We start from the raw sequence: 22,629 nt of genomic DNA, 5'->3' as shown, positions 1-22,629 counted from the left end.
CGGCCTAACCGGCCTAAAGTGTCCACGACCAAATAAGGGCATTCAAGCTCTAAATAATAAAGTCAAAGTCCACGGCCCGAGGAGCGGACCGTGGCAGCAACTGCATAAACACTGTGAGAACACGGTGCACCATCGTACTTGGACCACTACACTACTGCTCACCTAGCCCCGCCCCCTCCCTGTGTCATACATCTGAGTAGCAGATCTTCCAGCCAGTCTGTCTAGCTTACAAAGCGGGCTTTGATACGAGGCGGCGCGAGGAGGAGGAGGCGCGAGGCGGGCTTTGATGTGAGGCGGACCTGGCTTTTGTTGTTCCCCCCCACATAGCAACCAGGAAGCTACGCTAGGGGAACGCTGAACACGCATTCACTATGGTTCACACGCACACGTGATAATAGTTATTGTCCATGACGGAGGCGCGCCGACTCAGCAGAGCTTGAGGCCGAGGAGGCGTGCCGAAGGTCTGCTAGTCGACTCAGCGCCGTCCGAGTTGTGAACCGATAGGGGGGGAATAGATCTTTTCATGGGTTACAGTCTATGGTTACTATCCAGTGTCCACGACGACACACATGTGTGCGTGTGTGCGTGTGCATGTGTGCGCATGCACACGCACACGCGTGCGCACACATGCGTGTGCATGTGTGCATGCGCACACATGCACACGCACACACGCATGTGCATGCATTGGCTTGCATTCATTGCCCTCTAGTGTTGGTTATACAGAATTGCCTGGGTGGGTGGTAAAAACAAGCGCTCCTTTTTCAATTTCCCTGGAATGCCAATTTCCCTGTAACATATACACCATGACTTCAATGACGAGCTCTCCTAACTCCACATTATACAAACAGGGTGTGCAACAATATGCAGGGGAATGGCTGAGATGTAATAACAATAGTTAGTAAGGTTGCTAGCTTGGAGTTAGGGAATACAGTAGCTGTCATCCTGTTACTTAGCGTGTTAGCCAGCCAGGTGAGGGTAATAAATACCTCTTTAATGAAGTCAATGATGTCTCCCACTTTGAGCTCCAGTTGATTCTCCTCCTGTGCCTGGTAGTCCCACAATACCTCATACTGCCTCTTGTTCTGCTCTGCAATGACAAACACAGGACAGAATACACCAGTTAGACCACTAGCCTGCTCAACGGCAAGAAGATATAGACATCACCTGTGTGTGTGTCTGTGTCTGTGTGTGTGTGTGTGTGTGTGTGTGTGTGTGTGTGTGTGTGTGTGTCTGTGTCTGTGTCTGTGTGTGTGTGTGTGCGCGAGCGTGTGCTTTTGCGTCACATAGAAACACCACTTTCCCCCAAGGATTCCCCGGTCATGACAGCTGCAACCCACGACTTGCGGCAACACTTGACATTTCCCTGAAGATTTTGTTTTGTTCGACACTTGTGATGTGTGTGCAAAGTTGCACAACCTTTCGTGTAAATTTAGGCCCTCTAAAACGCGATTCATTACTCGTGACCGACCACCAGGTAACAAATAAAACAAGTGTATTGTTTAATCCCATAAGTCAGATGCCAAACTATAACTTCACTTCTTGCATCCATTTCGTCTCGTTGTGAAGAATTTAAGAAAGTCTCATCCAGCGCAGCTGAGCCTTAATTAGCGATTTCCAGTGGTGGAAAAAGTACTCACATTTCTTACTTAAGTAAAAGTATCAATAATGCAATGTAGAAATACTCTGTTGGCACGGCTACACCGCACTTTTGTTCTACCTATGAGGCGGAATCTGCCAATGCTTTTCAATGGGAATGGCGTGGTTTTATGGTCTTGCGCATCTTTCCGCGTGTCGCGCACACCTTGTGTTTATGTGCTCTATACGCCTTGTCTATTTGAAGCAGATAAATGCGCGAGACAGATGCTGCTTTTCCCCCTCTGTCCGATCGGGTGAGTCGAAGGCAGACCATCCTAAGACTCGGCTCATGGCTCGTAGCGACGTAGCTCGCAATTGAGCAACTGCGGGCTACGGGGCGGGTCTTGAAAGTGAGTGACAGGTGGGTCACTGGTTATTGTGACAGAATGCGCTGCAAGCTACTCTGTTTTTAGAATGCGCTGCATGGCTGCAAAAGGGTTTATCAGCCGGCAGACATATTTTGGTGTGACCGTGCCCTTACAAGTAAAAGTCCGAAATAAAAACTTTATTGAGTAAAACTACAAAAGTATTGGTATCAAAATGTACTTAAAGTACCAAAGTAAATATGCAGAATATCCCATTTCACAAGTTTTCAAATGTATAAAAATATTTTGAAAGATCATTTTGGCTATTTTCAAATGCCCGAAATGGTTATAGGGCTGAAGAGGTTAATGTATGTTTTGTAATAAAATTCTAAATCTACAAAGTAACTAGTAACTAAAGTTTTCAAATATTTGCAGTGCAGTAAAATAGAATATTTGCATCTGAGATGTAGTGGAGTAGAAGTAAAAGTATTGCAAATTGGAAATACTGATAAAGTAAAAATTGTACCTAAGTACAGCACTTGAGTACATGTACTTTCCACCACTGGCGATTTCCCGACTGCCTGCTTAACAACCTAGTAAATCAATCAATGGATTGAAAACCACTACACGATCAATGCAGTGTCAGTATAATTTGTTGTTGGTAGTCGAACATGTGAAGCTATCAGTATACTTAAAGGGGCCACACCATGAATTTCATTTTTTTTTGGGGGGGGGGTATTTTTTGGGCTCCCCAGTGTCTCTTGTACCCCAAAAAATGTCATTCATTCTCATTTCAGAGATTTTCAGAATGGGCGTGTCTGAACAGGCCATTTCAGAATGGCTCACTTGCCTTGCCATTGCATTGATGATGGCCAGACAGAATTGCTCAGTAGCCCCCCCCTGCCCAAAAGGACGTTTTGGTATTGCAGCTGAAAGTGCTGTATAAGCCAGAGACAATTGACTTGGGATGAGTATATCTGAGTGATGATTTAGGCTCAAACCTTTTGAAAAAGGTTTGAGGGACATACACCATATGATATTAAATATCAAATATATTTTTTAAATTCATGGTGTAGATCCTTTAAGTTTTGCTGAATATTTTGTAGTAGTAACCCTCTAGGTTTGCATTAATGCTGTTTAATATTAACCCTTAATTATCATGCACAGCAGAGCACATTTAGCTAATTTACCACTTGCAGAATAATGCCAAGAAAAGAAAGAGAGTTAGAGCAGGCAGGCCGGGGAAGCAGCTCTCTGCTCTCCTGGGTAAAGCAGCCTGAGCCTACCAGCAAGGAAGATGAGGAGGCAGATGTGCCTGATGAACCCATCATCAATGATGAAGATGAAGAAGAAAAGTCAGAGTCAACACCAGAGTCATGTTAAGGGACAAACTGTTTGTCTAGAGAGCATGCTTCATGCTCAGGTTTGAACTGTTAGATAATTATAGTAATAATAATATTAATAATAATATAATTGTATGGAGAGGCCCACACTTTATTTTAACCACACTAAGTGCTTTGGTGACACTAAATCAGACATGAAGCTACTTGCCAAATACTTGCCGAAAAAAATAGTGGTAGGGTGTCGAATTTTGGCCGTGGAAGTCAATTACAGTCTGGTGAGTCTTAACACGCACTGCCAATGACGAGATTTATTGGTTGGGAAAATAGAGAAATCCTCACCCTGAGCAAGACTCACCCCTGAGCAAGACTCTTAACCCCTAATTGCTCACAGAACCTCATTGGAAACAAGACCGCAAGGACTTTCATGAACGGACCTGTTAAAGGAATTATCCTTTAACCAGGTTGATTGATCTCACAGTATATCTTGCACGACAGGGACAAGCATTCCGAGGTAGTGATGAGATCAAATCCAGTAACAACCGTGATAACCTTCCTTGAATTAGTGGATTTATTTTCCCGATATGACAGTGTGCTGAATATGCATATGGAGAAAGTTGCCAAAGTGAAAGCCACCAAGACAAGGCCCCAGGTGTAAGTGCTTTGTAATAGAAGCCAAAATGACATAATTGCAGCACTGGCTACTTACATCAGGAGGGAGATACGAGTTGAAATGAAAGAGGCTGAAATCTACTCTATCCTACTTGATGAAATGTTTCGCATAAAGAACGAAAGTGTCATTTGAAGTGCAATATTTTCATGATATGCAAATAAAGGAGTGATTTGTTGAGGTGTGCATTGTTCAATGTTGATACAACTACAGGTCAGGAGCTGGAGAATACTGTGCTCTCGCTTCTGCAGAAGAATGGCCTTGAGCTGAAGAATCTGTGTGGCCAAGGCTACGATGGAGCAGCCAACATGAGTGGCATGTATAAAGGTCTTCAAGCCAGAATACGCACACACAACCAGAAAGCCCTCTGTGTGCACTGCAAAGCACACTGCCTAAATCTGGTCCTGGTGGAAGCTTCAAAGTCCAACAAGCATTTTGTCACATTGCGGAGAAATTATATGCTTTTTGCACTGGCTCCTCAAAGCGCCATGCTGCCTTGGTGAAATGGCAGCAGTCTCTGTATCCTGGACAGCGTGTTCTGGAGCTCCAGCAGCTGTCGATACCCGATGGGCATGCAGGGAGGCAGCACTGAAGGCCCTTCAGAGTCATCTGAATGCTGTTTTGACGCTCCTTGATGACATCATTGACAGCGATCCACCTAACCTGGCCCGAGGTGATGCTCAGATGAAATGCGATCAACTTCATATTCATGCTCTGCCTGGAAATCACCACACCAGTGTTCAAAGCCACTGCTGTGGCATCAGATTCTCTGCAGGAAGAAGGCTTGGACCACTCCACTGCCTACAAGGTGATTGATGGTGTGCTTCGCACATTGCAAACTATGAGGAGAGGTTTGGTGGAAATATTTAGATGTGCATCAGAGAAGGCAGAGAGCCTCAACATTGCAGTTCCTACTGTAGTGTCTGGTCAGGAGAGGAAACGGAAAGTGCCAATGTGTTTGCAACGCAGCCCAACTGTGTTCTACACCTTTCTGGATAGTATGACTGAGGAGCTTAACAGGAGATTCAAGGGGGACAAACCTGGATGTCCCACTGACAAAATCATCCAGTCCTTCCACCCCACATGCCAAGGCCTTTGAGCAGGGACGTGCAGAAGGAATTATAGGGGCAGGGGCTTTAATTTCCCAAAGGGATTTTTTTTCTTCAGTTTTTCGCGGTTTTACCCCTTTTTATTTCTGTTTTTTATTGCTTTAATTCGGTTAATTTGGTAAGAAAAATGTACTCCATGAAGTGTAGATGTGTGGCAAAAGGAAAACGTAGCAGCCGCTTGGATGCATATTTATAGCAGAAAGAGTTCACATTTAACTATAGCCATACTCATTCAATTCTGAACAGATTCTTAAAATTTAAAATTCTCTATTAGCTGTGAAGGCTGAAGGGTCTTCTTTCATGTGTATCAGTCATGATTGTTTTGCCATCAAACAATATCAAGCAAAAAGGAAAAATCGGCGGGTCCTTCTTCTCTCCAGTCCATCACATCGCGCAGCGCACCTCTCCAAATGGAACGTCCTAATGACCTCTCCAAATGGAATGGAATGGTCGTCCTAAAACACGCTCGCCCCAGGTCTAAAAAAATGGGGCAGTGTGTTTTAGGACGAGCGTTCCGTTTTTGTTTTTTTCGCTGTGAGAGGGGAAAAAAGCGTGTGAAATGGCAAGTGTGCCGTGAGTCGTGTGAAGAGGTTAAATTGCGTCACTCTCACTCTCAAAGGGTGAGACTTGGCAGCAGGCTCCTGCTTGACAAGTAATACTCTGTCTCAAATTGGTCCGTGTTCATTGAAGATGTGCGTTGTTGTGCCGTGCGCTCAGCAAGGTTTCGATTGTGTATATACTTCGTTTGGCGGGCGGTATCGCGCACCAAAAATAGCCGATCTACAAGCTCACAACGCCTCGCGTTGCGACGCGTTGTGAGTTTGTAAATCGGCTATAATTCTGTTCACGCACTGCACGGCATGGGGCTCAATTAAGTAAACTTTACTGTCTGCAGGTGCGGGCCAACGGATGCGCAGGTATTTCTACAGTTTACAGACAGAGGAGACTACGGGGCATTCTTACAACATTAAAGGCTGCAGTTCAGGAGAGTAAGACAGGGGCAATTCTCTTGAATGCTGCCTCAGTGCCTTCGAGTACAGCGTGGAGAAAGGGCATTTGTTGTTTTTTTCACCATTATAAATGCTGCATCCATGGTTTGGCGAGGGCACTTTTTACCGACAGACATAAAAGGGCAGGGGCTCAAGCCCCCTTTGATGTCTATGTGTGCACGACACGTGCATGGCTCTGAGCTACAATAGCACATTAATGTTGGCTTGTGTTTCAACACAGAACGTTTTCCTATTGGCCAAGGATGTCCACACACACACACACACACACACACACACACACACACACACACACACACACACACACACACTATGTGTGTGTTAAGAATGGGGGGAGAAAGCAGAAGTACCATAGTTTCTCAAAAGGAAATGACAGTATAGCATGTGTCAATATATTCAGAAATGATTCGCCCTTCCCTAATGTAGGCTCTTCTGCTGCACACAGACGGAGCATGAAATAATCTCCATACAAACTGTCTCTAACAGTGTAGGCAGTCACATTCACTCTACCTAACCTTCCCATTGTGCACCATTTTGTTTAATCTTTCAAGTATTTTGTCAGATTCAAAGCTGATGACATCATCACATCAGATGACATCATCACATCAGATGACATCATCACATCAGGCAGAAATGGAATGTTATTCAAACACATCTTAAACCGTTCAGGCTTGTTTTTTTCTTTACATTTCAACAAAGTCTGTCTTATCTGTGTGAATTATAATTAGGCTAAATCATGTGTTATGTATTATTATAATACCCTCCACTCCATAACACGGTTCATCTATCAGGAAGTAAGAAACAGTGTTGTGACTCATGATTTTGTGACTTACCTTGAAGTCCGGACTCTGCCATGTCTGTCCCTATATAAAGACAAATATTTCAGAACATTATTTTAGCTATAAATAAAATAAAATCATTATTTGTAGTCTTTCAATTCAGAAGCTAAAGTTACTTCAAATCCAAACAGACCTTAGTGTGCGTTAGTGACTCCTCTAGACGACAGACACAGACCTTAGCTTGCGTTAGTGACTCCTCTAGACGACAGACACAGACCTTAGCGTGCGTTAGTGACTCCTCTAGACGACAGACACAGACCTTAGTGTGCGTTAGTGACTCCTCTAGACGACAGACACAGACCTTAGTGTGCGCTAGTCACTCCTCTAGACGACAGACACAGACCTTAGCTTGCGTTAGTGACTCCTCTAGACGACAGACACAGACCTTAGCGTGCGTTAGTGACTCCTCTAGACGACAGACACAGACCTTAGTGTGCGTTAGTGACTCCTCTAGACGACAGACAAAGGGGAAGTGAAAGTATTCATGTCAGAACCTCAGACACTGAGGGTTGGCTTATTGCCCAGGATGTAATAACATGCACTATGCCATATAGGAAACATATTTACAAAAAAACATCCAGGCTAATGGTGAATCATGAAATAAATATTTATTAAGTACATAATGTTTTTTTTTTCTTTCTTTTTTTTTACACAGAATGAAATGTGTTCTGGTCATGATTCACCAGGAGCCTGGATGGTTTGGGGTTCCAGGCTTTTGGAAATCTCGATGGGAAAAATGAATGGTTTTTCTATCTGTGTCAACACAAAATGGCCGCCACTGTTATGCCCTACTGAACAAGGTCTGAACACCACCTGCCAGCCACACTGGAATACTTTCCTTTATGTCTGACTTCTCTCTTCATGCTTACATTCCTGCATCCCTGCTATGTTACTACTTAAATACTATTTTGTATCTATGAATATATATTTTTGATTACTTTATCCTCCTACCTTCTCCTTGCTCTTCCTCTATCTCTATCCTCCTACCTTCTCCTTGCTCTTCCTCTATCTCTATCCTCCTACCTTCTCCTTGCTCTTCCTCTGTCTCTATCCTCCTACCTTCTCCTTGCTCTTCCTCTATCTCTATCCTCCTACCTTCTCCTTGCTCTTCCTCTGTCTCTATCCTCCTACCTTCTCCTTGCTCTTCCTCTGTCTCTATCCTCCTACCTTCTCCTTGCTCTTCCTCTGTCTCTATCCTCCTACCTTCTCCTTGCTCTTCCTCTGTCTCTATCCTCCTACCTTCTCACTCGCACACAAAAGAATATATTTCATCCACTTCTTTTTTGATTGATTGATTTAATACTTTATTAGTCAGTAATAACAGCACGAGGTACAGTCATACATTAAGGCTAAAAGAATAACACAAAAAGTCCTGGGGACTTGTTTCCATTGTGGTCCTATTGGCTTAAAATAGTTTGACATGTTTACATAAAACTGTCTTCTAACAGTTAGAGGTCACTTGTTCCACCTCTTGAACAGAAGACAGGACTATAGGTTTATAAGGTAGGTTTAAAAGTAGTTTGAAACATGACTGTCATGACGTAACGTCAACATAGTGTTTGCACTTTCTCCATTTTTGGTCCGTACATCTACATGAACGTTCAGATTTCAAATATACAGTGTTTACCCCATCGGCAAGGATGTTACAATTATGTCTGGGCCCTCAGAAGTACCCGTATGTTCCGTATTGTTCCGTAAAAATATTTTAATCCGATCGATGGCCATTTTCTCATAGAGTTATAATGTAATCAGAGTGGCTCGATGGGAAAAATGAATGGTTTTTCTATCTGTGTCAACACAAAATGGCCGCCACTGTTATGCCCTACTGAACAAGGTCTGAACACCACCTGCCAGCCACACTGGAATACTTTCCTTTATGTCTGACTTCTCTCTTCATGCTTACATTCCTTACTGCGGCTCATCATCACATGCTTCCAGAGCCCAAAACTGTCCCGCCAGGGGCCAGCGTTGCCAACGTTGTGGTAAACAAAACCATTTTTCCAAGGTTTGCCGTTCTGCCCCGGCCACCACCCCACGGCAGCCTTTCTCAGCTACTGACCCTGCACCCACGACTACTATACACTCTGTGAGTGCTGCTCGCTGGCCGTTCAAGGTGTGTACTGTGGAGCTTGATGGCGTGTGCCTGCCGTTACTGCTCGACACTGGGGCTAACGCGTCCCTCTTGAATGCGGCTACAGTCACACAATTTTTCCCACACCACACGCTTGCTGCGCCGTCCAAAGTGCCCCTCAAGGGTTATGGTAATTCTAAGATTAACATTGTGGGCACCTTCAGCTCCGCGGTGCGCTATGGCACTAAGACTGTTTCCTCTTTCACATTCTAAGTGGCAAGCCACGGTGCTAACCTCATGGGCCTGGACTTGTTCACTGACCTAGGTTTTGTGCTCATGGATTACAGTGGGCTCACTATCCACCATGTTGATTCGCTGTGGCCCCAACAATGGCCTGGACTGTTCGCTGGGCTGCCTTTAACCACCAGCCCCTCCTCAACCCTGATGTACACCCTGTCATCCAGCCCCTGCGACGCGTTCCTCTTGCCCTGCGCGACAAGGTGGCTGGAGAGCTCAACATCCTCTTGGAGGCACGCATAATTGAGCCAGTCAACGCGGCACCATGGATCTCGAATCTGGTGGCTGTGCGGAAGAAGACGGGGAAGCTGCGCCTGTGCATTGATCTCAAGGCAGTTAACAAGGCAGTCATCCCCGACAAGTACCCGTTGCCTACAGCGGAGGAACTGACCACACAGTTCCATGGTTCTACCATATTCACAAAGCTGGATCTTCGGCAGGGCTATCTGCAGGTTCCTCTACACCCTGACAGCCGGAGTCTCACCGTCTTTGTCACACACATGGGGGTGTTTCGATACACGAGGATGCCTTTCGGACTCAGCTCGGCCCCCAGCTGTTTCCAGAAAATCATGGCCACCATACTAGCAGGCATCCCTGGGGTAGCGATCTACTTGGATGACATTGTGGTTCATGGCTCAACGCCTGCTGCCCACAACGAGCGCCTTCGCCGAGTCCTCCATGTCCTTGCCAGCCAGCACCTCACTCTGAACGGGGACAAATGTGTCTTCGCCGTGCCTGAGATAGAGTTTGTGGGGTTCCGCCTGAATGCCAAGGGCCTCCGTCTACTCCAGTCTATTGTGGAGGCTGTGCTACGCCTCCCTGAGCCTGCCTGTCCAGCCCAAGTGGCCTCGTTCCTCGGAATGACAGCCTACTACTTACGTTTTCTCCCTCAGTATTCGGCCACCACAGCCCCGCTGCGCGAGCTGTTGAAGAAGGACGCACCATGGGTTTGGACCCCCGCCTGTTCAGACGCCGTCCAGCAGCTCAAAGTCCAGCTCACCTCGCCACCCGTGCTTGCACACTTCGACCTCGCAAGCCCCACGCTCCTCAACTGTGACGCCTCCAGCACAGCGCTGGGGGCTGTGCTGTCCCAGATCCACGCTGGCGTTGAGCGGCCCATCGCTTTTGCCTCTCGGGCTCTAAACTCAGCAGAACAAAAGTACTCAGTGGGGGAACGGGAGGCCTTGGCTTGCATCTGGGCGAGCGAGCGTTGGCATATGTACTTGTATGGCCGTTCCTTCACACTGCGGACGGATCACCAGGCCCTCACGGCTCTGCTCGCAACGTCTGGCACAGGGCATAGGCCACTCAGGATCCATCGCTGGTCGGAGCGGCTCCAGCAGTATAACTTCAGCCTGCAATTCACTCCAGGTCGTGACAACGTAGTAGCAGACCTACTGTCACGGGCAACCCCCGGCCCTTCTCCAGATCCTGGTCCTGACTCCGCTGAGCAGGGCCTCATCCAGATGCTCCACTCTCCACTCCAGCCTACAGTCTCACAAGAGCTCCAGACAGCCTCGGAACAGGACCCGGTGCTCTCCCAGCTCCGCACTTTTATCCGCTCGGGGTGGCCCGCTAAGGTCCCAGACCAGCTGGTTCCCTTTCACCGGGTCAAGGACGAGCTGTCCTGCTGGAATGACGTCTGCATAGCCCGCGGCCTCTGCACCGTGGTGCCTGACTGCCTAAGACCATGTATCTTGACCATGGCCCACGAGGGTCATCTGGGCATCGTGAGGGTGAAGCAGCGCTGTCGTGACCTGGTGTGGTGGCCTGGCATTGACAGAGACATCGAGGCCTTAGTGAGGGACTGTACAGCTTGCCTTCTCAGTGGCAAAACCGGCCCACCCGCCCCGCCGCCGCTGCAACCGCTGCATTGGCCTGCCAAGCCCTGGGAGCACCTCCAGCTCGACATCTGCGGGGAGCTTCATGCAGTCCCACACCACCAGCGTTTCATGGTGGTGGTGTACGACCTTCATTCCAAGTGGCCTGAGGTGCTCTCCACGGGGACTGTTACCACCCGCGTGGTGACTGAGTTCCTGGACTCGCTCTTCTCCCGCTGGGGGCACCCTACGGCCATCATGACGGATAATGGCCCCCAGTTTATCTCTGCGGAGTTTGCTGCCTTCCTGGAGGACAAGGGCATAAAGCACGTCCGTACGTCATTCTACCACCCTGAGGCCAACGGGGGGGGTGGAAAGATTTAACCAGACACTGAAGAATGGTGTCAGAGCTCACCTGGCAGATGGCTTCTCCTTCTCTACAGCTCTTCGCCGCACGCTTCTGCACTACAGAGCCTCACAGCATTCCACTACCGGTTGCTCCCCAGCATTCCTCATGTTGGGACGGGAGCTGCAGCTGCCTTTGGATCGACTGAGGGCTTCCGTGATGGTGTCACCTTCAGCTCGAGGGCGCAACAGAGTCCGCCACCGGCAGCGTCAGATGAAGCAGCGTTTCGACAGGACACGGAGGGTGAAGACTCCCTCATTCGCGGCCCTGGACTGGGTCCGCGTCCGCCGCCCTCACAGGGGCCACAAGCTGCAGTCTTTCTGGTCCACGCCTATGCAGATAACCGACCAGCTGGGGCCTGCCACTTTCCGCCTGTCCGATGGGTCACGCTGGCATGCCAGGCGCATTCGGCGAGTGCCACCACCTGCTGTCGTGGGGCCGGAGGCTGCCATGCCTGTTACACCGCCTGCTGCCGCAGGTATGTGGGCTAACACTGACTTTGAGTTTACAGCAGGTGATATGGACTTGCCCCCGGTGCGCCCTGTGGCACGGTGGTGGTGTGCCCTCCGGCACCTAATGACCACCCGGTGGTGCCCGTGGCACGGCCAGTTCGAGACCGGGCTCGACCAGATTACCTCAAGGACTATGTTACCAATTTCTGAATGCATAAGACATTGGGGGGGTGGGGTTGTGTTTCAAGGTTTTCTATGGGGGGGAAAATGTTGTGTATGAGTGTACCGTTGTGTTTACGACACTAGACCGTAAAGTGTTACTGCTCTGTTGTTGTTCAGGCTTGTAACGTGCGTTGCCAGCGTACATGTTTGTTACCCAGTAAAGACGGACCTAAAGCTCACCCTTCTAGTAGCGTGCCTTATTATGTGGATATAACAGGGGTCCCCAGACAAATGATAGTTAAGAACCAAATGGACCCTTACAGGTCTGTAACTCTGAGAGTGTACACATGGAACCAAATGGACCCTTACAGGTCTGTAACTCTGAGAGTGTACACACATGGAACCAAATGGACCCGTAAACACTGGTGATTTTATGGTGTGTGTAGATTAAGGGCCTGGAGATAAAATGCCATCAAATGGGGGTCCGTGGCCTGATGCATATCAAACTGGGGGTCCTTGAAATTTAAAAGGTTGAAAATCATTGCTATGGAGCCAAGCTGTTATAGGGGTCCCCTAGCGCAATGGTTCCCAAACTGGGGGTTTAGGACCACCAAGGGGCTCCCCAAATTATGTTGGGGGGTCCCCAAATGATTAGCTTAATGCGTAACATAGTTTTCTCTCTCAACAGTAAACAAACCAACATACAGTACTAGAACAAGTAAGACGCGCGAACGCTGGAAGCGAACGCAGCTCGAAAATATTGTGTATTTACGGACTTGTAATCCGTGTTATTTCACCGTGATGGGGATCCAACCTTACCTACAGAGGGGGGAGGATGGTTGATAAACAGGCAGATGTTAGGGAAGGGTGTTGGATAAACAGACTCAACTCCCCATTAAATTGCCCTGTGCTAGTAGTTTATAGTTGTGATGGACACTTAAATTAGTCACATGGTGTCAGAAACAATACATGTGAAATAAACCTGTAACACCAAACAGCCATTCTCCCTAACCAATCGACATTATAATACACAGTGGGACTTACCTTAACTTACCACCTACCTCTTTTGTGTATAATTTAAACTAATTGAACACAAATAAATTGCATATTTATTCCAGCATCTTTGCATGCTGCAATATTGTCTTATTTGCACAGTTTATATACTGATACTGGATTTTTATATGCTGTACTGTATATCTATATCTGTGCATAGTAGCAAATATTTATGTTTGCCTCTGTTCAGCTTTGTTGTCATGGTTTGTAGCAGTTTTCTGTCTCAGTGCATTAAGAGTAACAAAAAAATGATTATAATTCCTTTTAAGTGACCATGTATTAGGCCAATAATCATGATCCATTATATTTGAAAATGCATAGTCACACTTATGATTATTTAATAATAAACCCCTTTGTTTTTCTTTCAGGTTACTATCAGGGGTAGAACAACAGTGTGTGACAACAACACCGCAGGGATTGTCGAACACCTCACCTTGGAACATTGGACAACAGCAGCCAATCTGATTGTCAGACACCAAGAACTGTTTGGAGAACTTAAGAAAAATGTCCTACAATTAATGGAGGATGAGAGCAAAAAACTGTGTAGTCCATCCCAGGGTTTTATGTTGTGGCGGTCATCGGCAGATGATTTGAAGGAATTTTCATTCGCCAAGTTGCTGTCAGATCTCCAGTCTATGTCACCATTCATATTTTCTATATTTAATCAACTCACCAAACAGTCTCCCCATGTCACCTGTGCTGCTGCTGCAATAGCTCTGAGAGGAAGGGAACCACGATTATCAGCCTTTGCTTATTATGTGGACAGTGTTCTACAGTATGGAGGGGCAAAGAAGGCAGTTTTTAAAAGGCTTAGCAAACTGGGTATAACCACAACACACACCAACGCTGTGAAAAAGCTTACCGAATTGGCAAACACCTGCGGCGAAGAATTTCACATACTGAAAGTAGCCAGTGAAATCTTCGGGAACCCAGACACTGCCGACAGAGTTGAGCAAGTCAGCCTCACAGACACTGCTGAAGGTGGAGGTGCTATGGCTGCAGATGGAACTCCTGAAACGAGCCCACTGAGTGACACAGCGATCCAGAAGCTTGATGAAGCTATCCTCAGCTTTGATCTGTCTGTCGTGTCAGGTTAGAAGGGCCATTATTTTTGTTGATCGTTGTTTATTTTGTCGCTGCATTAGTGTTTTAACCTTTAATTTTATGAGTCCTTTTATGTGTTAACATTTTTTTGTCTGTGTGTGTGTGTGTGTGTGTGTTATACAGATGAAACCACCCAAAGCACCATGGAGAACACCATCGATGCACAGGGAGGTGCTGTACTCCCCAGCGGCACTTCACAGACTGATCAAGGGACTGGCGATGGCACAAATCTATCCGGCAGTGTCTTGCCGCTAGGACCATCACAACCAACACCACCATCCACATATTCCATCATATTTGACAATCTGGATTTCTTCATCCGCCCACACCAGCAGTCTACTAGCCAAGCGAACAAATCTATCCACTGGGTTCACCACATGGCTGTAGAAGACAGAGTGTCCATAACCCATCTCAGCAGGGACAAGCCAACTCAGCCAATTATGGACTATGACATTGGGAACTCCCTTCCTGGTCCTGAGATCCAAGCCCATATGCGACGAGAGTTTGTTGTCCTAGGGAGCCGCATTCTGACCAAGTACCTGGAGGCTTTCAAGCCATTATCTTCTGTAGTGGCTAGTCACATCCCTCACCAATATTCAGACACAATGTCAGAGGCCTCCACTCACGTAAGTATTAAATGACGTACACTACAACTGTCAGTTGTACCATTGAGTTAACTTTTTAAGTTGAGCAAGTAATAACTTGTGTACTGGCATAGGTTATAAACTAAAAACATTATGCTATTATAATCCATATATTCTTCCTTCATAGCATCCTCTTGGACTTCTGTTCAAAGATGAGAACAAAACTGGGGACTTGGTTGACGTTTTACAGCACCTCCAGAATGAGTAAGTATGGCTTGTCTTGGAATGTATGAAACACAATGTTTGTATTCGTGCAGTTTGTCAATTCCACGGCATGCAAAAAAAAGAGTCAGTGTTTGTGCATTTCAGCGGCCATTGCTTATCAAAAAGTGACACTTGAACTTGCCAAATTAGTGATTTTCTTCTAACACTAGTCATCGCAATCACATCATGGAATTACCGGATTGACATCGCACAATTGCCCAACTTTGCATGTCATAGACACCAATATCGTTGAGTGCAGGGGCTTTATTACATGCTGCATGTGCCCCACGGGCCTTATTTAGTTTTGAACTAAGGAAAATATATTTTTTACTTGCATATGCATCTGAAGGGAAGGGTTTTGATAAAGCTAGTAAGTCTATTTGATGTGTCATGTAGGTATGTGCCAAAGGACCCACATGGACTGGAAAGTGTGTTTGTAGGTGGAGACAGACTGACAGAGGGGAACAGTCGGAACATCCAGTTGTCCTTTGCAGAAGGAGAGAGCAGGGAAGACAGACTGGAAGGCCTTGTCTTCAAGTTTGAGGATTGGCATGCAATCCGGAACCTGTTTGAGGTGGGTGAACTCACTCAATGTTTGACCTCAAACTGTTTATTCACAACAGTATGGAGTAGCAGCCAATTACTGTACCACTTCCCCTGAAAACAAAGTTTGGACTAACTTGACTTATCTATGCTATCATGCTAATTATCATGAAAATAATATTTCCTCCTAAATGAAATTGTTTGCTTACTGTACTACAAAATGATTTGGATTTTAGATCTATCATCTGGTCTTTTACAAGGAGGATTCAGCCAGAGATCATGGGACACTGTTTTCAAATATGAACAGGTTGAGGTAAAAAAAGAAATGTTCAAAGTCTTCTGTTCTGTTTTTATATACCGTATACATATTCTGATTCTAAGAGCCTTGTTAACTATTTTCCAAATCTTTTGCAGCGATGTTCTTGTCACTGATGAACTCCAGCCACCATGAATTCCGGCTTGGTACTTCATCATTACGACTTACTGTGCTCTGTTCTACCGCCAGGGGAAATCCAGTCCAGCCAACATGAATTCAGGCTTGGTACTGCTGGGGGGAGGGGGGGGGGCTGACTACTGACAACTGACGACTGATGATTTCTGACTTGATGAGCGATGACCCGGGTTTGTGTTTGTATTGTCTGTATATGTTTATGTGTGTTTGTGTTCATGTGATTTCAACCTTTCAATCGACTATAAAGCCCCTCACCTACTTCACTGACAACTTTTAACCCATCTTACCCTCCCAGTCCCCCAGATCCACCTAAACTTGCCTTTTCTATACCCCCAAGTCTAACTCCTCTCCCATCCACTGATGTCTGTCTGTCCGTCTCATGTTTTGTCGACTGTTTGACTAACATTGTCTCCTTATTTTGTACTGTATAGCGGCTTTGAATTCTTGCAAAGCGGTATACAAGTAATTAACTAATTGTTGTTATTGTTAATTCGGTTCATATTGTCATTGTTTGTTATTATTATGTAATACTTTACTAATATATGTGTGTCCTGTTAAGTAACTCCTGCCACCACGATTTTGTCTGGTGGTCCCCTACATGTCATCATCATCATCAGCAGTTATTATTCTTTGCCTCCTTCCTCTTTTTTTACTTCTCATATTTTTGCAGTTGCAGCAATGCAAAAAAAGGTCCACATGCTGCGTTCAACGCATATAAAGAGATGGTGCAAAAGGACACTGCTGCTCTTTTCCTGGCTGCCACAATGGAGCACTTTGGACTGAACAATGTCACAGGTACACAATTGATTGTCACTAATTATGGTCACATAGTAGTTGTCCACATTATTATATATTCTTTCAAAACATTTCAATTATGAATGTGAAAATGTTTGACTAGGATATCTATTCTTTTTTTATGTGAACACATGTCAGATAGAACTCCTATTCGCCAGACACTCTGTAGTAGATTTTATAATTTTTGTATTTGAAATCTATCGTCAACTTACCCATTTCACCAGCACTTGGCTGATGCAAATTTCCTGGGCATCTCAATTTCTTTTTGGAATTGTAGTTTAAATGTCATGGCTCTTTTGTCTTTTCTATTGCTTCCACAACTACGTTATAGTAATTCTTGTTCTTTTAAATATGTCTCAACAGATGTGCCAGAGGACTTCATCCCCAAGGACATCAGGTCTGGGTCACCAGATGTGAAAAGGACCTGGTTGCATAAAGCCGTGACCCAAATTGTGGACCGGTTTGTCATGTTTAATGACATCTCAGACACTGTGAAAGGTATCAGACAATGTGCCAGTGATCGTCCTCCACCGGGGAAGGAGCTCCAATGCCGCATGCCAAGTTGTCCCAAAACCTACAAGTACAGCAAGGCCAGGGAGAACCACGAGCATAAAATTCACGGCTTAACTGTACCTACAGTGGGTGTGCCAGATCCAGTCATGCCTAGTTCCGTGGACCACAAACGACAGCACACAGAAGCAAGACTCAGCTTTGCCTTCATGCTGTCCAACATGCAGGATGCAGTGAAGGAGGGAGATGGAGAGAGGTTACTGAGGATGTACTCTGTAGCATTGCTATTCTACAAGGCCTATGGCCATACCCAATACTCCTACAGTACACTCCTGCTGACCGTGCAGGTCAACGCCACTCTCTCCCCTCGCCTAGTGTAATAGAGTGATTTGATTGAATACATAATTGCATAGTATTTCTAAAGTGATAATCGGCTAGTATTGTCTGTTGTTGCTCCTGCTCTGCTCTGAGATCGATTGCTCATGCCTGAGTAGGCCTGTAGGGGGAGCCACAGCCCACGTCCTCCATTCAATATACAACTTGTGAATGAGAGAAGACGTCTGTGTATTGTTTCTTTATATATATACTCCCCTGTTTCAGGTAACTATATGAGCTAAATGTTATCCGATGGATACAGATTGTGTCATGCGAGGCCTGCACTCTGTGCTTTATGTGTTGTGAGGAATGAACAATGTTCTTAGTGTTTGAAGGGGTTTTACTGAGCTAAAATAGCCACATGAGCTAAGCTAAGCTAACGTAGCACAAGCTGCGTCTGCATGTTGTTGTCTGCATTTGTGTTGGTTAAAACCACTCTACTAGTTCATTACTGGGATATGCTAATGTATGGAAGAAAGGATAAGAAATGGGAAACGTTGCATTGAGTTAAAAGTGTTGATTAAAAGGCAATGAATGAAAACAGTAAAATGGTTAATATAAATACTTGCTTACCTACAGTATATACAGTATTTACCTGGGGGTTCTGTAATGGAAGCGATGCTAAATAATGTTAATGATTACCTATACACTTGCCTGGTTCTATGATGGTGAAGATGTATCTGTATGTGATAATTGATTCAATATACAATTTGTGAATGAGAGAAGACGTCTGTGTATTGTTTCTTTATATATATATATATATATATACTCCCCTGTTTCAGGGGTACAACACTAGCACACAGTCTGACCTGGAACAGGTTCTGGAATGGGAGCGGAGGGATGGGCAAGAATATTTCTCTTGATTTGCATCTGGAACACCTTAACAATTTCTTGAAATCGTTCCTGAAGCGCACAGGCCCAAACATGACAGAGAAAGCAGCAGACAGGATCAGCAAGTCCATTGGGGTTCTGAAGGACATGATGGACATCACAGACACTGAGCTGTACGTTTCAAAGTCCAGCGGCATCCATCATGCCCGTGACCAGACTGACGACATTATAGCACTTGTTGAGGTTCTCAGAGAGGCCGAGCTGTTCAAAAACCAACCAGGCAGACAGTTCACAGCCTTCCCCAAGTTCAACAGAAACCTGCTTTCAAAAGTGAAGCACAGCGAGGTGTGGGGTTGGATGAGGTCGAAGTTGAAGGAGTGGAAGGGTGTCCCTATTTGAACAATGACAGCATAAGGTTCACAGACTCAGAGACTTACTTAAGATTACATAAGTGTGTGACGCAGACACCACCGTGAACGGAGAATTCATTTTCTCTCCCTCCCGCTCCACCTTTTCAAAACCAACTTTCTACCAGAGAGATCATGGAACAGTTTTCCAACATGAACAAGTTGGGGTAAAAAAAAAATGAAAGTGTTCTCTTTTTATATATACTGTACATATTCTGAATCAAACAGCCTTGTTAACTATTTTCCAAATGTTTTGCTCCACCTTTTCAAAACCGACAGACTTCACAGGTCCGTCACTGCACCTCGATGACGTCAGCCCCTGGCCCAGAGCTGCCCTACGCTGAGCCTGTGACAAATGTATTCTCCTGCCTTACCAATGAACAAGTTGAGGTAGAAAAAAATAATAAAAGTGTTCTGTTCTGTTTTTATATATACTGTACATATTCTGAATCAAACAGCCTTGTTAACTATTTTCCAAATGTTTTGCTCCACCTTTTCAAAACCGACACTTCACAGGACCCACGCTGCACCTCGATGTCGTCACCCCCTGGGCCATAGCTGGCCTGCGCTGAGCCCTGTGCAAAAATGATTCTCCTGTCCTACCAAGGCAAAAACACCAACCAAGGGCTCTGGCTTCCCAGGCGGGCTCAGTAACCACTCAGCTATGGGGTATGCAATTCATATTTCAACACTATTCATACTGCCCCGTGTGTTGCCTTGTTTTCACTATGCCGTCTGAACAATATTTGCATCAAAGGTTCAGTTTTGATGTCAACATCCATGTAATCATAACAGTAAAACGTGTTTACACTTTATTCACTAATCCCGTACTACCTCAGTGGATAGACTTACCCTCATCTAATAACATATTCAGCTTGAATAAAGCCTTTGTCTTCCATTGACAAACATGACCATTTTATTGTTTTTTCTCTTTTTCCCTCACACCTGCACCCTTGTGTCTCCCCCCCCCCCTTTTCTCTCCCTCTGCAGCCGCAGTACTGTTGGGGGACGTAATCTGATCGTAGCGACCTCCCTGGCAGCTTTAGGCACATTAAATATAGGCTGTGTTGCCCTTCGCACATGACAAGTGATAAGAGAGCAGATACAGAGGAATCCCATCAACACCACAGAAACATTATTGCCACCTGGGCCCCCATGCTGAACTTGACGAAGAACACCCCTGCACGATATCTACGCCCCGACTTTCGACCTCAAGGAGGGTACGGATCTGACTGGCGCTTGGGGGTTGGGGCCCCTGTGTATAATACGGGGGGCTCCGGTCTCAGGCCCCAGGAGGGTACGGACCCGGGGGCTCAGGAGTGGGACCTCCGTCTCTTAGCTCATTCAGTGCCAAGTACATTTGTTAATGGCACTGGATGGGTTGGGGGAGGGGGGGGGCCTAGTCTTGGGCTCTGTCGGAACCTCCTCCTCCGGGCTCGGAAAAGTGACCACCTCAACCAGAGGAATTGGAGAAGAAGAAACAAAAATGCATACATTTGACAAGAGAAAATAATAATACACATGTTAGAATACTTGCTTCTAAAGGAAAACTCAGTGGGAGTGCCCCACTGAGGGACCCTAAGTTTAGTAATACACTTATTGGAATCAAATGACAAATGTTGTGTGATTGTCCCCATTAAGAGCTCATGTCCAGATGGTAGGTTTGGGACTGCCCCAGCCTAGTTCAGAGTTTCCCCTTCAAAGAAAAGGGTTTTCCTCGGCTCACATGACTCAAATAGGAAAAATGGGACCAGATTTTTTTAAAACATGCAATATGTTATGCTAGATGATAATTGCTATAAAGTACTGTTTAGATTTTAATCTTGTGTTGTTGTGGGTACTAAATTCGTACCCAAGGAGGGGTTGATGGTCCATTGTGGAACCTTGGGCCGTCAACCTTTACTTTATAGAGTGCAGTCAGAAGACAGGCCTTGATAGCCACAGCGTTGATATACTGAATGTAATAGATAAGAACTTGAGAATTCTCCAGGCGCTCAACCGAACGCTTGTTTGCATGCAGACTTAGATGTGGAGCGAATTGCCTTCGTGATATATCAGGTCGTATTGTTTTAATATCATTAATTTGCTGTTCTTTTATTCACATAGTATAGAGGGAATCTCCCTTGTTTGTCAATAAAGATGCCTTGCGCATGTGAACGGTAATTTCTGTGTATGTCGTCTATAAACTGGACTTTAGGGTTTTATTGAACCAAGAGTGACAGGTCTGCCACGGCACATCAGTACAGATGCCACCGAATGCTCTTGGCCTCGAGTTCTAGCTGTCCTTCAACCCAGCAGCCACAGCCTGTCATCATTACATGGCATCTTTATTTTTCTCATTACTTTCACACACATTGCAGGATGTAAGAAAATATGTATATCGAATTTGCACTTTTTAACAAAGGGTACTTGAAAAGGATATGATAGTTGGGACCCTATTGAATATAGGCTACGCATGTTGTGTTGTTTTTATAATCCTGTTATATATATATTGTTGGGATTTTCCCCTACCTGAATATGCGCAACTATGGCATTTAGTTTTTTATAAATAAATATTTTCATTTGCCTCACTTGTTCATGTTTACTTTCTAAAACTACGTCATAACATGTTTCTACAGTATCAAAGTTGAATCCCATGTGTAAAATGGCAAACTGATCAATGCCTCTAGCCTAATGATTTGAAACAATCAATTTGAACATGGGGGAAAGCAGGGACATACAGTACCAGTCTTGTGATAAAAGGTTATTATCAATCTAAAAGTGATATATTTGCATACCTGGAAAATAAACAACAGATTTTTTGCAGCGACAAACTTTTAATCACTTATGTTCAAATTACATACAAAACCATTTTAATCATGAGCATTCAGTCAACTAAATATTCCACAGCTTTAGTTGACAACCAATCTGAGTCTTATAAGAGCCTTTAATGGTCAACTGCTTATTCGTCAGACGACTCTGAGCTGCTGTGCTGTGTTCCCATCTCAAAGTCCTCATCATCTTCATCAAAATACCCTGTATAATCGATGTCTGGCTCAGTGAAGCTATCCTCTTGAGAAGAAGGCTCTACATCCTCAATGTCACCAAAGACTTCATTGATGATTAGCAGAATTTCTCTTGCATGTTTTTTTCTGAATACTGGAAGGTTTCTAATAATGTAAGACAAGTCAAATATGTGTGTGCAGCGTTCTACTACTGCATCTATGAGCTCAGCACTGAAACCAGTACATGCTGACTTGCTAGTGTAGACATGTGCTGTGTCTTTTTCTAAACAACTCATATACTCCTCTAACATTTCCCGGATAAGAGATTTGTCCTCTTGTGTTACCACTCTACATTTCCCTTGCATGCCAACATCTTGTTCTATTACCTCATGTTTGGGGATAGGCTCGTCACAATTTTCACCTGCACATGAACATACAGAGTGGCAATAGCTGCAGCAGACATACCCTGGCTCTACACTTGTTGGCTGGTTTTCAAAATGACTGTACAGTGCTTTTCTAAAGCAGCTCTTAGTGCCAGTGTGTATCAGTTCTTTCACTTCTGGAGCAGCCCTTTCAGGTTTTTTTTATAGCAAGCAAAATTGCATGTGACTGTAA

General features: G+C 45.2%; 2 protein-coding genes across 3 annotated transcripts in view; one reads left to right on the top strand and one right to left on the bottom strand.

Moving 5' to 3' along the window:
- The window catches only part of LOC308095887 (uncharacterized protein), a gene marked incomplete at both ends in the record, with an annotated part of 28,842 nt that extends 27,293 nt beyond the window's left edge, over nucleotides 1-1,549 (bottom strand). Inside the window, 2 exons of the mRNA XM_080443026.1 lie at nucleotides 987-1,087; nucleotides 1,537-1,549. Of these exons, the coding sequence (XP_080299152.1) occupies nucleotides 987-1,087; nucleotides 1,537-1,549 (114 nt within the window). The remainder of the gene's footprint in view (nucleotides 1-986; nucleotides 1,088-1,536) is intronic.
- A 12,087-nt stretch (nucleotides 1,550-13,636) lies between these two features.
- On the top strand, nucleotides 13,637-17,782 carry LOC308095747 (uncharacterized protein). 2 transcript variants are annotated; one of them, XM_080442787.1, is made up of 8 exons: nucleotides 13,637-14,258; nucleotides 14,394-14,896; nucleotides 15,042-15,118; nucleotides 15,515-15,692; nucleotides 15,898-15,974; nucleotides 16,076-16,123; nucleotides 16,783-16,907; nucleotides 17,271-17,782. In XM_080442787.1, exons 1-6 carry the CDS (start codon nucleotides 13,685-13,687, stop codon nucleotides 16,110-16,112), a joined length of 1,446 nt encoding a protein of 481 aa, XP_080298913.1. In that variant the 5' UTR covers nucleotides 13,637-13,684; the 3' UTR covers nucleotides 16,113-16,123; nucleotides 16,783-16,907; nucleotides 17,271-17,782. The 2 variants fall into 2 exon arrangements, with proteins under 2 accessions (XP_080298913.1, XP_080298912.1); XM_080442786.1 differs by having other exon boundaries at nucleotides 13,643-14,258; nucleotides 16,076-16,202.
- The last annotated feature ends 4,847 nt before the right edge of the window (nucleotides 17,783-22,629 follow it).

This window comes from Gymnoscopelus braueri, assembly GCF_963280865.1.
Source record: "Gymnoscopelus braueri genome assembly, chromosome: 11".
NCBI classification, from domain to species: Eukaryota; Metazoa; Chordata; class Actinopteri; order Myctophiformes; family Myctophidae; genus Gymnoscopelus; species Gymnoscopelus braueri.
This window is presented reverse-complemented; position numbering and strand designations above follow the sequence as displayed.